Source organism: Heptranchias perlo, unplaced genomic scaffold (assembly GCF_035084215.1).
Source record: "Heptranchias perlo isolate sHepPer1 unplaced genomic scaffold, sHepPer1.hap1 HAP1_SCAFFOLD_60, whole genome shotgun sequence".
In the NCBI taxonomy this organism is placed as follows: domain Eukaryota; kingdom Metazoa; phylum Chordata; class Chondrichthyes; order Hexanchiformes; family Hexanchidae; genus Heptranchias; species Heptranchias perlo.
This window is the reverse complement of record NW_027139623.1, coordinates 2,878,288-2,891,967: the sequence shown is the minus strand read 5'-3', so window position 1 is coordinate 2,891,967 and position 13,680 is coordinate 2,878,288. Positions and strand designations below refer to the sequence as shown.

Below are 13,680 nucleotides of genomic sequence, written 5' to 3'. Positions count from 1 at the left end.
TATACACACAGTCAGTGCTGGGACACTCAGTCCTGTTCTTCACACATTCAGTGCTGGGACACTCAGTCCTGTTAAACATACAGTCAGTGCTGGGACACTCAGTCCTGTGAATACACACGGTCAGTGCTGGGACACTCAGTCCTGTTATACACACAGTCAGTGCTGGGACATATTGGATATATTGACCTTGGAGGGGGTACAGTGCAAATTCACCAGAATGACACTGGGGCTTGAAGGGTTCAATTATAAGGACCGGTTGCATAAACTTGGTTTGCATTCCCTTGAGTTTAGAAGGTTGAGGGGTGATCTGATCCAGATATTTAAAATTATAAAGGGATTCGATAGGGTCGAAATAGAAACTATTTTCTCTCGTCGGTGAATCCAGAACAAGAGGACATAAACTTAAATTTAGAGCTCGGGTGTCTTGGATTGAAATCAGGAAACTCTTTCCCACACAAGGGTAGTGGAAATCTGCTCAGCCTGATTGAAGTGGACCGTGTGATATAATAGAATTTTCTGTCCTGTCAGAGTTGGACATTTGTCGATCCATCTTTTAAAATGGTGGAGGAACTCAGTTCTAAGATGGATTCCACTCACTTCATCATGAGTCCTCAAACTGCTTCTCTTATCATCAAGATATCAAGGACTGGACACACTGTGTTTGAAAGAAAGCTGATTAATTTGACACTTGTACAGAATATTAATAATCCCTTTAACTGGGCTGGAGTTTAACATCAGAAACAAACCCCAACTGTCAGAATGAACATGGTTCAGTCCTGGATGTGATTAACATCAGCAATAACAGCAGAATCCAACCCCTGCAGTCACATGTGATCCCGCTGGTGACTCAGCAGGTGGGAAGACTGAGTGAATCCCATCCCACACACGAAGCAGGTGATCGGCCTCTCCCCAGTGTGAATACGTTCATGTCTCAGCAGATCCCAAGTTCTTTTAAAGCTCTTCTCACAGTTAGAACATTGAAAGGGTCTCTTATCAGTGTGAACAAGTTGGTGTTCAATGAGGCCGGATGAACAAGTGAATTCCTTCCCACACACGGAGCAGGTGAATGGCCTCTCCCCAGTGTGAACTCGCTGGTGTGTCAGCAGGGTGGATGATTGAGTGAATCTCTTCCCACATATGAAGCAGGTGAACGGCCTCTGCCCTGTGTGAACTCGCTGGTGTGTAAGCAGGGTGGATGACTGAGCGAATCCCTTCCCACATATGAAGCAGGTGAATGGCCTCTCACCAGTGTGAACTTGCTGATGTCTCAGCAGGTGGGATGATCGAGTGAAACTCTTCCCACACACGGAGCAGGTGAACAGCCTCTCCCCACTGTGGACTCGCTGGTGTGTCAGTAGGCTGGATGACCGAGTGAATCCCTTCCCACACACGGAGCAGGTGAACGGCCTCTCCCCAGTGTGAGTGCGTTGGTGTGTCAGCAGATCACTTTTTCTTTTAAAGCTTTTCTCACAGACAGAGCATTTAAAAAGTCTCTTATCAGTGTGAACAAGCTGATGTTCAATGAGGTGGGAAGATTGAGTGAATCCGCTCCCACACACGGAGCAGGTGAACGGCCTCTCCCCAGTGTGAATTCGCTGGTGTGTCAGCAGGTTGGATGACTGAGTGAATCCCTTCCCGCACTTAGTGCAGGTGAACGGCGTCTCCCCAGTGTGAGTGCGTTGGTGTGTCAGCAGATCACTTTTTCTTTTAAAGCTCTTCTCACAGACAGAACATTTAAAAAGTCTCTTATCAGTGTGAACAAGTTGATGTTCAGTGAGGTGGGATGACTGAGTGAATCCGCTCCCACACACGGAGCAGGTGAACGGCCTCTCTCCAGTGTGTCTGCGTCGATGTGTTTCCAGCCGGGATGAGTAACTGAATCCCCTCCCACAGTCCCCACATTTCGACGGTTTCTCCATGGTGCGGGTGTCCTTCTTCAGGCTGTGTAACTGGTGAAAGCTCTTCCCACAGTCAGTGCACTGGAACACTCTCAATCGGGTGTGTGTGTCTCGCTGCTATTGCAGTCACAGTGATGTTTGAAATCTTTTCCACAGATCGAACAGATCAACATTTCTCCTATATTTTAAGGCCGATAATCTTCAGGTGCTGGTGAATGGAGTCAGATCTTGACGTGATGTTTGGTTTGAGTTTCTCGTCTGCAAATCCGCCCCTTGTAATACCCTGTAAAAGGAGATAACGAAAGTCCTCACTGTGAATACAGGATAGAAATTCAGAACAGGCAATTCCAGTTCCTGTGGAACATTCTTCCCGCTCATTCCCCCAGACTGTAAATCCCCGTCCCACACACTCACCCTCCTCCCTCTGCTGGAACCCAAACCCATCGCACCACCTCCAACATTTTTCCTTCTATTTAAGTTTTCTCTCTCTCCTGAAGATCCCGACTGTGACTGGGTTCAGTTCTGCACTCAGTGGTTCCCCTCCCTCTCCTCCCCTGAAGGTGCTGACTCTGACTGGGTTCAGTTCTACACTCACTGGTTCCCCTCCCTCTCCTCCCCTGAAGTTGCTGACTCTGGTTGGATTCAGTTCCACACTCACTGATTCCCCTCTCCTCTCCTGAATATGTTGACTCTGGCTGTGTGTATATGCTCTGCCCCTCATTTCCACACAATGTCCCTCCCTATAGCTGCCTGTATGCCGTCCATCTGTGATATCTCCCAATTTTGGCAAAAGACTCTCCCTGACCAGTCACCATTTCTCCTTCACTTAAAGATTTTCCTTGACCTATCACAATTTCTCCTTCATTTTCAGACGCTCCCTGATCAAACACAATTTCTCCTACATTTATAGACGCTCCCTGACCCTTCAGCATTTCTCCTTCATTTGCAAACTCTCCCTGACCCGTCAGCATGTCCCTTCATTAATAGACACTCCCTGACCCATCACTTTTTGTCCTTCAGATGTCGACACTCCCTGACCTGTCAACAATTCTCCTTCATTTACAGACACTCCCGGACCAATCACCGTTCCTCCTTCATTTACAGACACCCCCGGACCAATCACCATTTCGCCATCATTTACAGACACTCCCGGACCACTCACCATTTCTCCTTCATTTACAGACACCCCCTGACCAGTCACCATTTCGCCTTCATTTACAGACACTCCCGCACCAGTCACCGTTCCTCCTTCATTTACAGACACCCCCTGACCAGTCACCATTTCTCCTTCATTTGCAGACACCCCCTGACCAATCACCATTCCTCCTTCATTTACAGACACCCCCTGACCAATCACCATTCCTCCTTCATTTACAGAAACCCCCTGACCAGTCACCATTTCGCCTTCATTTTCAGACATTCCCTGATCAAGCACAATTTCTCCTACGTTTATAGACGCTTCCTGACCCTTCAGCATTTCTCCTTCATTTACAAACTCTCCCTGACCCGTCAGCATTTCCCTTCATTAATAGACGCTCCCTGACCCATCACTGTTTCTCCTTCAGATATGGACACTACCTGACCTGTCAACAATTCTCCTGCATTTACAGACACTCCCGGACCAATCACCGTTCCTCCTTCATTTACAGACACTCCCGGACCAATCACCATTCCTCCTTCATTTACAGACACTCCCGGACCAGTCACCATTCCCGCTTCATTTACAGACACCCTCTGACAAGTCACCATTTCTCCATCATTTACAGACTCTGCCTCATCTGTCACCATTTCTCCCTCCTTTATGGACACTCCGTCACCCGTCACCATTTCGCCTTCATTTTTAGACACTCCCTGACCTGTCACCATGTCTTCTCCCATTTATAATACTCCCTTACCAGAAACCATTTCACCTTCATTTTCGACAATCCCTGACCTGTCACCATTTCTCTTTCATTTATAGATATTCCCTGACCCTTCACCGTTTTTCCTTCATGTATAGACACTCCCTTACCAGACAACATATTTCCTTCATTTACAGACACTCACTAACCAAACAATTTTTCCTGGCACTTTACATAATTGTGGGGTTTATTCTGTATCTGTCAGTCTCTGATCCTGTACAAGAGTTTGGTGTTTATTCTGTATTTTTCACTCTCTGGTACTGTGTGTGAGTGTGGGGTTTATTCTGTGCCTGTCTGTCTCTGGTACTGTGTGTGAGTGTAGGTTTTATTCTGTATCTGTCTGTCTCTGGTACTGTGTGTGAGTGTAGCTTTTATTCTGTGTCTGTCTCTGGTACTGTGTGTGAGTGTGGTGTTTATTCTCTATCTGTCTATCTCCGATACTGTAGATGTGTTTGGTGTTTATTTTGTATTTATCTGTCTCTGGTACAGTATATGAGGTTGGGCTTTATTCTGTATCTGTCAGTCTCTGGTATTGTGTGTGAGTATAAGATTCATTCTGTATAAGTCAGTCTCTGATACTGTACATGAGTGTGAGGTTTATTCTGTATCTGTCAGTCTCTGGAACTGTATGTCAGTGTGGGGTTTATTCTGTAATTGTGTGTCTCTGATACTGTAGATGTGTTTGGGGTTTATTCTGTATCTGTCTGTCTCCGATACTGTGAATCCCAAATTCACACATTCCGTATCTGTCAGTCTCTGGTACTGTATATGAGTGTGGGGTTTATTCTGTATCTGTCAGTCTCTGGTGCTGCATATGAGTGTGGGGTTTATTCTGTATCTGTCAGTCTCTGGTGCTGTGTGTGCGTGGGATTCATTCTGTGCCTATCAGTCTCTCGTACTGTATATGAGTGTGGGGTTTATTCTGTATCTGTCAGTCTCTTGAGCTGCAAATGAGTGGGGGGTATATACTGTATCTGTCAGTCTCTGGTACTGGAAATGAGTGTGGGGTTTATTCAGTGTATGTCAGTCTCTGGTACCTTGTGTGAATTTGGGATTCATTCTGTATCTGTCAGTCTCTGGTACTGTGTGTGAATTTGGGATTCATTCTGTATCTGTCTGTCTCTGGTACTGCAAATGAGTGTGGGGTTTATTCTTTATTCGTCTGTTTCTGGTACTGTATATGAATGTGAGGATTATTCTGTATCTTTCAGTGTCTGGTACTGTGTGTGAGTGTGGGATTCATTCTGTGCCTGTCAGTCTGTGGTACTGTACGTGTGTGGGGTTTATTCTGTATCTGTCTGTAACGGGTACTGTATGCGAGTGTCAGGTTTATTCTGCTTCTGTCTGTCTCTGGTGCTGTATATGAGTGTGCGGTTTATTCTGTATTTTTCAGTCTCTGATACTGTATATAAGTGTGGGGTTTATCCTGTACCTGTCTGTATCTGGTACTGCACAAGAGTATGGGGTTTATTCTGTATCTGTCTGCCTTTGGTACTGTGTGTGAGTGTGGGATTCATTCTGTTTCTGTCTGTCTCTGGTACTGTGTGTGAGTGTGGGATTCATTCTGTTTCTGTCTGTCTCTGGTGCTGCATGTGAATGTGGGCTTTATTCTGTATCTGTCAGTCTCTGATACTGTATATGAGTTTAGGATACATTCTGTATCTGTCAGTCTCAGCCAATTTATCTCAGTCTGGGTTTTATTCTATAATTCAGTCTCTGAGACAATGTGCAAGTCTGGATTCATTCTGTGTTCTTATTTCAGTTTATATTATTGTATTTGAAACTATATCTTTAATACTATAAAGTATATGCCGTTTTTTATCAAGTGTTTAATTTGTAAATATTGATACACTTTTGGATTTTCTTTAATCAAACAATGTTTGTGAGTGTATTACATCTTCATCTCTGAACTCTGTTGTGAATGATAATGTACCTTTCAATCTCTCCATGGTGAAATTATTTAACTGGTATATAATGTGGAGCTCAGTCTATAATAATGGAATTAATTCTGTATCTCAGTCTGACACTGAGATTTTTGGACTGGAATGTAATATATAGCTCAGCCTGCACTCATAGAATTGATAATGTATCTATCAGTCTGTTACTGTATGAGATTTTTGGACTGGTGTGTAACATGTAGCTCAGTACATGCTAATGGAATTGATGTTGTATCTTTGAGTCTGATATGGTCTGACAGTGTTGGACTGCTATATAATGTTTGGCTCAGTCTGCACTAATGGAATTGATACATTATCTTTCAATCTGACACGAAGATTTTTGGACTGGCATGTTGTGTATAACTCAGTCTGCAGTGATTTGACTTAGAGATTCATTCTGTATTTGTTTGACTGTGGTACTTTGTGATTCATTCTGATTCTGTCAGCCTGTGGTACTGTGTGTGAGTGTGGGATTCATTCTATATATGTCAGCCCCTTGTACTGTATCTGAATGAGATTCATTCTGTTCCTGTCAGTCTCTGGCACCATGTGTGAATTTGGGATTAATTCCATATCTGTCAGTCTCTGGTGCTGCATGTGAGTGAGACATTCATTCCATTTCCATCAATCTCTGATACTGTATATGAGTGATATATATACTGTATCTGTCAGTCTGTGCTACTGTATGTTAGTGTGGGATTCATTTTGTATCTGTCAGTCAGTGGTACATTGTATGAGTGAGGGATTCATTCTTTATGTCAGTCTCTGGCACTGGATCTGAGTATGAGATTCATTCTTTATCTGTATCTAATTTGTATCTCATTTCACAGCATGGCATTCAAACCTGTATCTTTAATACATAAATGTATAAATAATTTTTCCCAGTGTTTAAGTGGTAAGTAATTATGTACGTTAAAATGTGATGCTGTAGGTTATAATCAGAGAATCACTGCACTTTTTGGCTACGATTAAATCTGCATCAATGTGAACACAATTGTGATACAGTGTATCTTCCAAACTGACATGGTGACATGTTGAACTTATATACAATGTGTTGCTCAGTCTGCATAAATGGAATACTGTATATTTCAGTCTGAATCTGCATTGGTCTTTTGTATTGGTAATTAATATGGAGCTCAGTCTGCACTAATGGAATTGGTACTGTATCTTTCAATCTGACACTGAGAATTGTGGACTGGTCCCTAATTTGTAACTCAGCCTGCACTAATGTAGGTGACTGAGAGATTCATTTTGTATCTCTCAGTCCGTGATACTGTGTGGGATTCATTGTGTATCTTGTCAGTAGTGTGTTTGAGTTTGCGATTCATTTGATATGTACAGTCTCTGATGCTGTGTGAGTGTAGGATTCATACTTTATCTGCCAGTCTCTGGTACATTATGAGAGTTTGGGATACATTCTCTGTCAACATTGGTACCATCAGAGTGTGAGATTTATTCTGCATCTGTCTATAATTATTGTCTCAGATTACATTATGGTGTTCAATACTGCAGCTTTAATATCTTCATGTTTAAATAGTTTTTTTCATTTAATTGGTAAATATGGATATACTTTAGGATTTGGTGCTGGAGGTTTTTAATCAGATAATTTGTGTGCTTTTTGGACTACTATTAAATCAATATCTTTGTGTACTATTGTGAATGATAACATATATTTCAAACTGATATAGTGATTTTGGAATTGGTATACAATGTGCAGCTCAGTCTGTACTATTGTAATCGATACTGTGCCTTTCAGTCTAATATTGTATGAGATTTTTGGGCTGGAATGTGATGTGCATCTCAGTGTGCACTAATAGAATTGATACTGTGTATTTACATCTCATACTATGTGTATTATAAACTGGTTTCTCATTTGTTTTTCAGGTTCGACTGTCACAACATTTCTCAGTCTGATACTCTACATGAGTTTTGGACATGTCTGCAGTTTTTACCTCATGATACATTAATCGAATGGATACTGCATGTATTAAACTCACATTTGTGAGTTGTGGGGTGGTATTCAATTCGAATCTCAGGGTACATTATTGGGGTCCATTCTGTCCCTTTCAATCGGGTACCATGTGTGATTTCTATCTGGTATTTAATGTTGCCCAATTGTGAGATTGACACAGTGCCTTTCAATCTGAGAGTGTGATTTTGACTGGGATTTTTGTATTTCCCTGTCAGCGGAACTGAGTTTGGGAGAAATGGAACAGTATCTACTTCACCTGCTCTGTTTGATGGTTGGATTGAAAATGTGTCTCTGGGTCTTGGGATCAGTGTGGTACTGACTACTTCTGCTATCTGAGACTGTGGAACTGATGACCTGTCTGTGACTCCGTGCTCTGTGTGTGTGATAATGTACTTACTGTGTGTGAGAAGGAGCTGGCTGCACTGTTTCTTTTGCCTCGGGTGGAGGAAACATCACATTTATTCTGGATCCTTCAAGGATTTGCCTGTGGAAAGAAAATTATCTCTTATTACTCAGGAACAGGTGAGGTAGAAAATACAAAAGTGATCAGTTTAATATCTCTGTTAATGATCATTTTGAATATCCACAAATGAAAACCAGTGATACAAACAGTGTCTATGTCTGACTCCACTGCAGTACTGCAGCACTCAGCTTCTGCACACCCGGTGTGTTGGACGATTTTATAACAATTTAGTGACATCCAGACACAACACAACCCCTGCACTGATCCGTGAATGGGACTACCCGATGGGGCAGGGACCTTTGTACAGGTCAGGTTTCTCAACTCCTCTCCCATGGGACTAGCCGTTCACCCCAAACCAAACAACCGCTGTTTAAAATGTGTCCTTCACACTTCTCACCTGATGCCTGCAATAGATACTGCTTGTAGAACTCCCCACATCCTGACTGTTCACTGTCCAGTAACAGGGTGAGACTGGAACTAAACCAGGAACATTCACTACTGATTTGGGGAGAGAAAGCTGCAATGATTTTAAATAGCAGGTTCTTCCCATTCTGTCTCCCTTACCCTGGACACACCCTGTACACACACAGCCCGAGAATGACCTCTCCCTTCCCCCGCTCACTCCATGTTCCGGGACCAGTTCCTGATCCACTCCGCATCTTACAAACAGCCTCCGGACTCCCCCTGACCTTCCCCCGGACTCAATGCCGATCTCTGAGCCCATCTGCGGACACGGTCCCGAAGCGATGAGCTGCTGTAACGAGGCTGCTCTTTGCTCCCTTCCCCCGGGGGCCGTGATCTCTCCATTCCCGGCTGTTTTAAACCATCTTCTTCCGCTCACTGAGGGAATGGCGCCCACAGGCAGAGCTGGGGGAGGGCAGCGCGCATGCGCTCTTCCGTTCAACGACGACCAGGGCTGGGGGCGGGGCTGCGTCACGCATGCGCAGATATCTGATTTAATTCCCAATACAAAAATCGATGGAAACTTTCCCCAATTTGAATTTTTCCGAGTCTGAGCAAAGGAAGTGGGTCTGGGGGAAAGGTCAGAGGGAATGGGGTCCACAGGCAGTGCAGGAACAGGCACCAGAATCAGAAACAGATGGGATTCCACCAGTGCCTAACGCTGGAATCCAGACTGACTTTCCAATCTCTAACTATTAAACTAGATGTTTCCATCCCTGCTGTTTCTCTCGGTATCTTTTGATGGAAAAGAGTCTTTCAGAGATAAAGTGGGCGGCTGTGAAATGAGCCAATTGGTTCTGTTCATTCTTGGTCCCTTTACTGATAAAGAAACTTGTGACTCCGTATCTGGAGGCCGGATTCCTCCAACCAATCCTGGAGAATTGTAAACAATTTTACAACACCAAGTTATAGTCCAGCAATTTTATTTTAAATTCACAAGCTTTCGGAGGCTTCCTCCTTCGTCAGGTGAACGATGTGAAAATGAAATCCTCGAAATGAGAGGATTTCATCCTGGAGAAACATGGGAGGAAAGTGGGAGTCGGTGTATTTGCTGGGACCGTGTCGGATTAATATTTGACGGCAACAGTCCCAGATTATTTCAATCGGAGTGAAAATCTCGGTCACTGAGAGAAATGCAGAAGGGCCATGAGCTGCAAAATTGCAGAGGGTACAACATGCAAGAGAGGGTTAAATGCGTGACACTGTCCCTGAGAGTGGGATTAATAATGTGTCTGTCTCTGAAATAATATCAGTGAGAGATGAGACTTCATCTTCTGTCACTCCAGCTTGGAATGGCAATTGGAATGGAGAATTTTCCAATTTGTTACTGGGTGAAAACGGGACATTGCAGGTCAGTTTCTCTCTCTCTTTTGTACAACTTATGAAGGTGGAATACTGCTGCTGAGCGTGATACAGAGACACTGATGGGAAGCGTATGGCTGATACTCTGCCTGTCTGTATCTCTCTGGCGCTGTGCACGAAGGTGGGATACTGTTTGCTGAGTGTGAAACGGACACACTGAGAGGAAGTGTGAGAATGATACTTTGTCTGTGTCCCTGTCTCTGTCTGTCTCTTTATCTGTCCGTCTGTATTTCTCTATCTCTAGCGCTGTACATGAGAGCGGGATAGTGTTATTGAGCGTAACATGAACACCCTGTTGGAAGGTAAAGACTAATTCTGTGTCTGTGAACAGACCTCCGGTGCTGTTGGTGAGACGGTCACTGTCCCTTCTATTCTGTATGAGCCGGTCTGACGGTGCATTTATCAGTCTCCAGTCCAGTAAGGAAAGGTGGAGAGAAACAGTCTGTAACTGTCTGACACTGGACTGCCTATGAATGTTGAATTTATTCAGTAACTGGCCGTCTCTGGGTGTTGAGAATGGGACGGATAGGACACCAGTTACTGTTGTCTGTCAGTCAGTTCAGGAGGAGGGAGAGAAAGACAGAGAGACTGGAGGAGCCCAGAGCGGATAATTTGTATTATCGTCTCAACCAAACATATTGCTGAGTGTGAATAATATAATAATGTAAAACCAGATATGGATAATCAGATCCACAGCTGTGATTGGCTCCTGTCCCTGAATCTGGGGATCAGACACTGTGAGGAGCGCCGGCCTCAGAGTGTTTAACAATTACTGAGCTGGGAAACGACAACTAACCCCCGAGAATCTGCAGCACAGGCCGAGCGGGGAGGAAAGCCTGTCCCGGGAATTGTCAATCTGGCGAACAGTTTGTCCTGTGAATGTGAAGATGTGAACATTGTGTCAGAGAGAGTGTGTTAAAGGGGCGGGCGGGTTAGATTAATGTCACTGTGTTTGTGTGGCCGGTCTCATCGCCGGATTTCCGAGTCCCTTTTGAGTAAAATTTTTAAAAATCCCTGTCAAAGGATAACCCTCCTCCACTGCCGAGCTCCGAAGTGGAAATTTAAGGTAAAGTTTCAGATCAATTCAAGATTTCAGCCGAAAAACGGAGATCATGTCAGCGATCGGGTGAGAGAGCGCGATCAGTGCAGCAATGAAACGGGTTTCAATCGAAACTGGTGCTTTTAATTCCGGTGCAAGTTTATCGACAGCAAACATACCGGTGTTAGAGATGGGAAGGGGCTAGTCTGGGACTCTGGAGTGCCCGATTTGAATTGGAATCGGGGAGTTTAAGAGGAGAGAGAAACACAGAGAGGCTGGAGGGGCCGTGAGCTGAGAGCAGGATGTCTCCGCCCCGTCCGCTCTGTGCCTTTAAGTTGTTCTGTGCCGCCGCCTCTCGTTTCATTTCTCACCCAGCTCTGACTGGAAGAGAGGTTTTCTGCAGATTCCCGGACATGACAGACACTGCAGCCGCCGAAACGGCACCTCCTGCCGCCGCCGCTCCACCCAAGGCTCCGAAGAAGAAGAAGGCGGTTCCCCGACCCAAGACCACCGGTCCCCCGTTGGGACAACAGATCCTCAAGATTGTGGGGGATTGCAAGGATCGCAAGGGGATATCCCTGGCCGCGATAAAGAAGGTTCTGGCGACCAAAGGCCTGGATGTGGAGAAGCTCCGGTCCCAGATCAAATTAAGTATCAAGAGAAATGTGGAAAAAGGCTCCCTGGTGCAGATCAAGGGCACGGGCGCCTCGGGCTCCTTCAGAGTCGCTAAGAAGGAAACCCAGGCAAAAGTGGTAAAGAAGGTGAAGAAACAAGTGACCAAGAAATCTCCCGGAAAGAAACCAGCGGCCAAAAAAACAGCCGTCAAGAAATTAACGGCCAAGAAACCAGCGGTCAAGAAATCGACCAGGAAAAAGGCGGCGAAATCACCAATTAAGAAGAAAGCGGCGGCGAAGAAGCCCAAGACCCCCAAGACAGTGAAGGCGAAGGCGAAGAAGGTGGAAAAACCGAGGGCCAAGCCCAAGCCGAAGTCAGCAAAGCCCAAGAAAGCAGCGGGCAAAAAGAAATAAAAAATCAAGTGCAACTTGTGACCATCTGAACCCAACGGCTCTTCTCAGAGCCACCCACGTCTCTCAGAAAAGAGCTGATCCCGGAATCAGATGATTCCTGTCCCGGGTCCTGGCTCAGATTTCAGATAGAAATCATTTCAAATAAACCCAGGGTCCTGGTGACTCGCTGACATTCGCTATCCCCGCCCGACCCCCACTGTCTGAAATAAAATAGAGAGAATGTGATGTCCGGGCCGGGCCTCACTGGAACTTGCGTGTGTTCGGCTCCAGTCACAGTTCATTTTTTCTTCCAGATTCAGGGCGAGAGTCGGTGACAGGGTAAAACTGGCGGAGATCCGCAGCTATCACAATTCAAACCCCAACACATGAGATTCTCCAAATCAGCTGGAATAAAGTGTTTGTAAACTGCTGAACCCGTCTGGGAGGGGATGTGTGGGGAGATCGAATCGGGTCTGGGACTGAAATGGAAGGAGGCGGGTTGACTTGTTATAGAAGGGACTGTATTTAGGCAGGAATATTACTGACTGTTAATTATAACGGGGCTTATTGAAAAGCTCCGGGTTTCTGGAAATCCTTGAATATGAAGCCCGAGTCTGTAAGGGTTTGTGCGGAGCGCTGTGTTTCGGTTCTATTATCGATAAACGGTTTGAAATTGGCGGGCGGAGAAAGCTGGAGGTGGAGCTGGAAGATGTTTGCCTGAGGAAGGAGAAAATCTCCGAAAGCTTGTGAATTTAAAATAAAATTGCTGGACTATAACTTGGTGTTGTAAAATTGTTTACAAGAGGTAAAGGAGGCAAAGGACTGGGCAAAGGCGGAGCCAAGCGGCACCGTAAAGTGCTTCGTGATAACATCCAGGGGATCACCAAACCAGCCATCCGCCGCCTGGCTCGCCGTGGCGGTGTCAAGCGGATCTCGGGTCTGATCTACGAGGAAACCCGCGGGGTGCTGAAGGTTTTCCTGGAGAATGTGATCAGGGACGCGGTCACCTACACTGAACACGCCAAGCGCAAGACGGTCACTGCCATGGATGTGGTGTACGCTCTGAAACGGCAGGGCCGCACTCTCTATGGATTCGGCGGCTGAACAACTCGACCCTTTCAAACCGGACACAAAACAAAGGCTCTTCTAAGAGCCACCCACCGCCTCACAGAGAGAGCACTGACCTGGGAACGGGGAGAGGAAAGATCTCGGGATGGGGAATCAGTTTCTGATATTTAATTAGTATAGGGAGATTCCCCAACACTCGGTACAGGGAGATCAGAAACAACGGCCCGGGTTCTCGGCCATCCCGAGAGAAGGAGCGGAATTCCCGGTTTCACGGTATAAATGAACAGGCGGGGATGCAGACTCTTTCCCCAGACATTACATTCTCCGCTCAGAGTAAAATCCCTCCTCACTCCCTCTCCCGCTGTGTCCTCTCTGCTCGGTCTTTATTTCCTGCCCTCATTCAATTATCAGTTCGATGTGAAGTTTCTGTTTGAGGAGCGGTTCACGGGGCCGGAACTGGCGGGATTTTTGAAATTGAAGCTGGACTTTGTCCCGTTACGGAAAGCAATGACCGGGGCTTTATTCCCGCCCGTTTACAGACAGATCAGAGAATGAACCGGAATGTGAAACA

General features: G+C 45.4%; 1 protein-coding gene and 1 pseudogene across 3 annotated transcripts; one reads left to right on the top strand and one right to left on the bottom strand.

Moving 5' to 3' along the window:
* Positions 1 to 13,680, top strand: part of LOC137316718 (zinc finger protein 229-like) — a 346,515-nt pseudogene that overhangs the window by 57,956 nt on the left and 274,879 nt on the right.
* On the bottom strand, positions 661 to 9,064 carry LOC137316830 (zinc finger protein 229-like). 3 transcript variants are annotated; one of them, XM_067980667.1, is made up of 3 exons: positions 8,794 to 9,064; positions 8,106 to 8,192; positions 661 to 2,181 (listed from the first exon to the last, which is right to left on the bottom strand). In XM_067980667.1, the coding sequence occupies exon 3, from the start codon at positions 1,917 to 1,919 to the stop codon at positions 825 to 827; it is 1,095 nt and encodes a 364-aa protein (XP_067836768.1). In that variant the 5' UTR covers positions 1,920 to 2,181; positions 8,106 to 8,192; positions 8,794 to 9,064; the 3' UTR covers positions 661 to 824. The 3 variants fall into 3 exon arrangements, with proteins under 3 accessions (XP_067836768.1, XP_067836770.1, XP_067836769.1); XM_067980669.1 differs by lacking the exon at positions 8,794 to 9,064 and adding an exon at positions 8,736 to 8,756; XM_067980668.1 differs by lacking the exon at positions 8,794 to 9,064 and adding an exon at positions 8,569 to 8,695.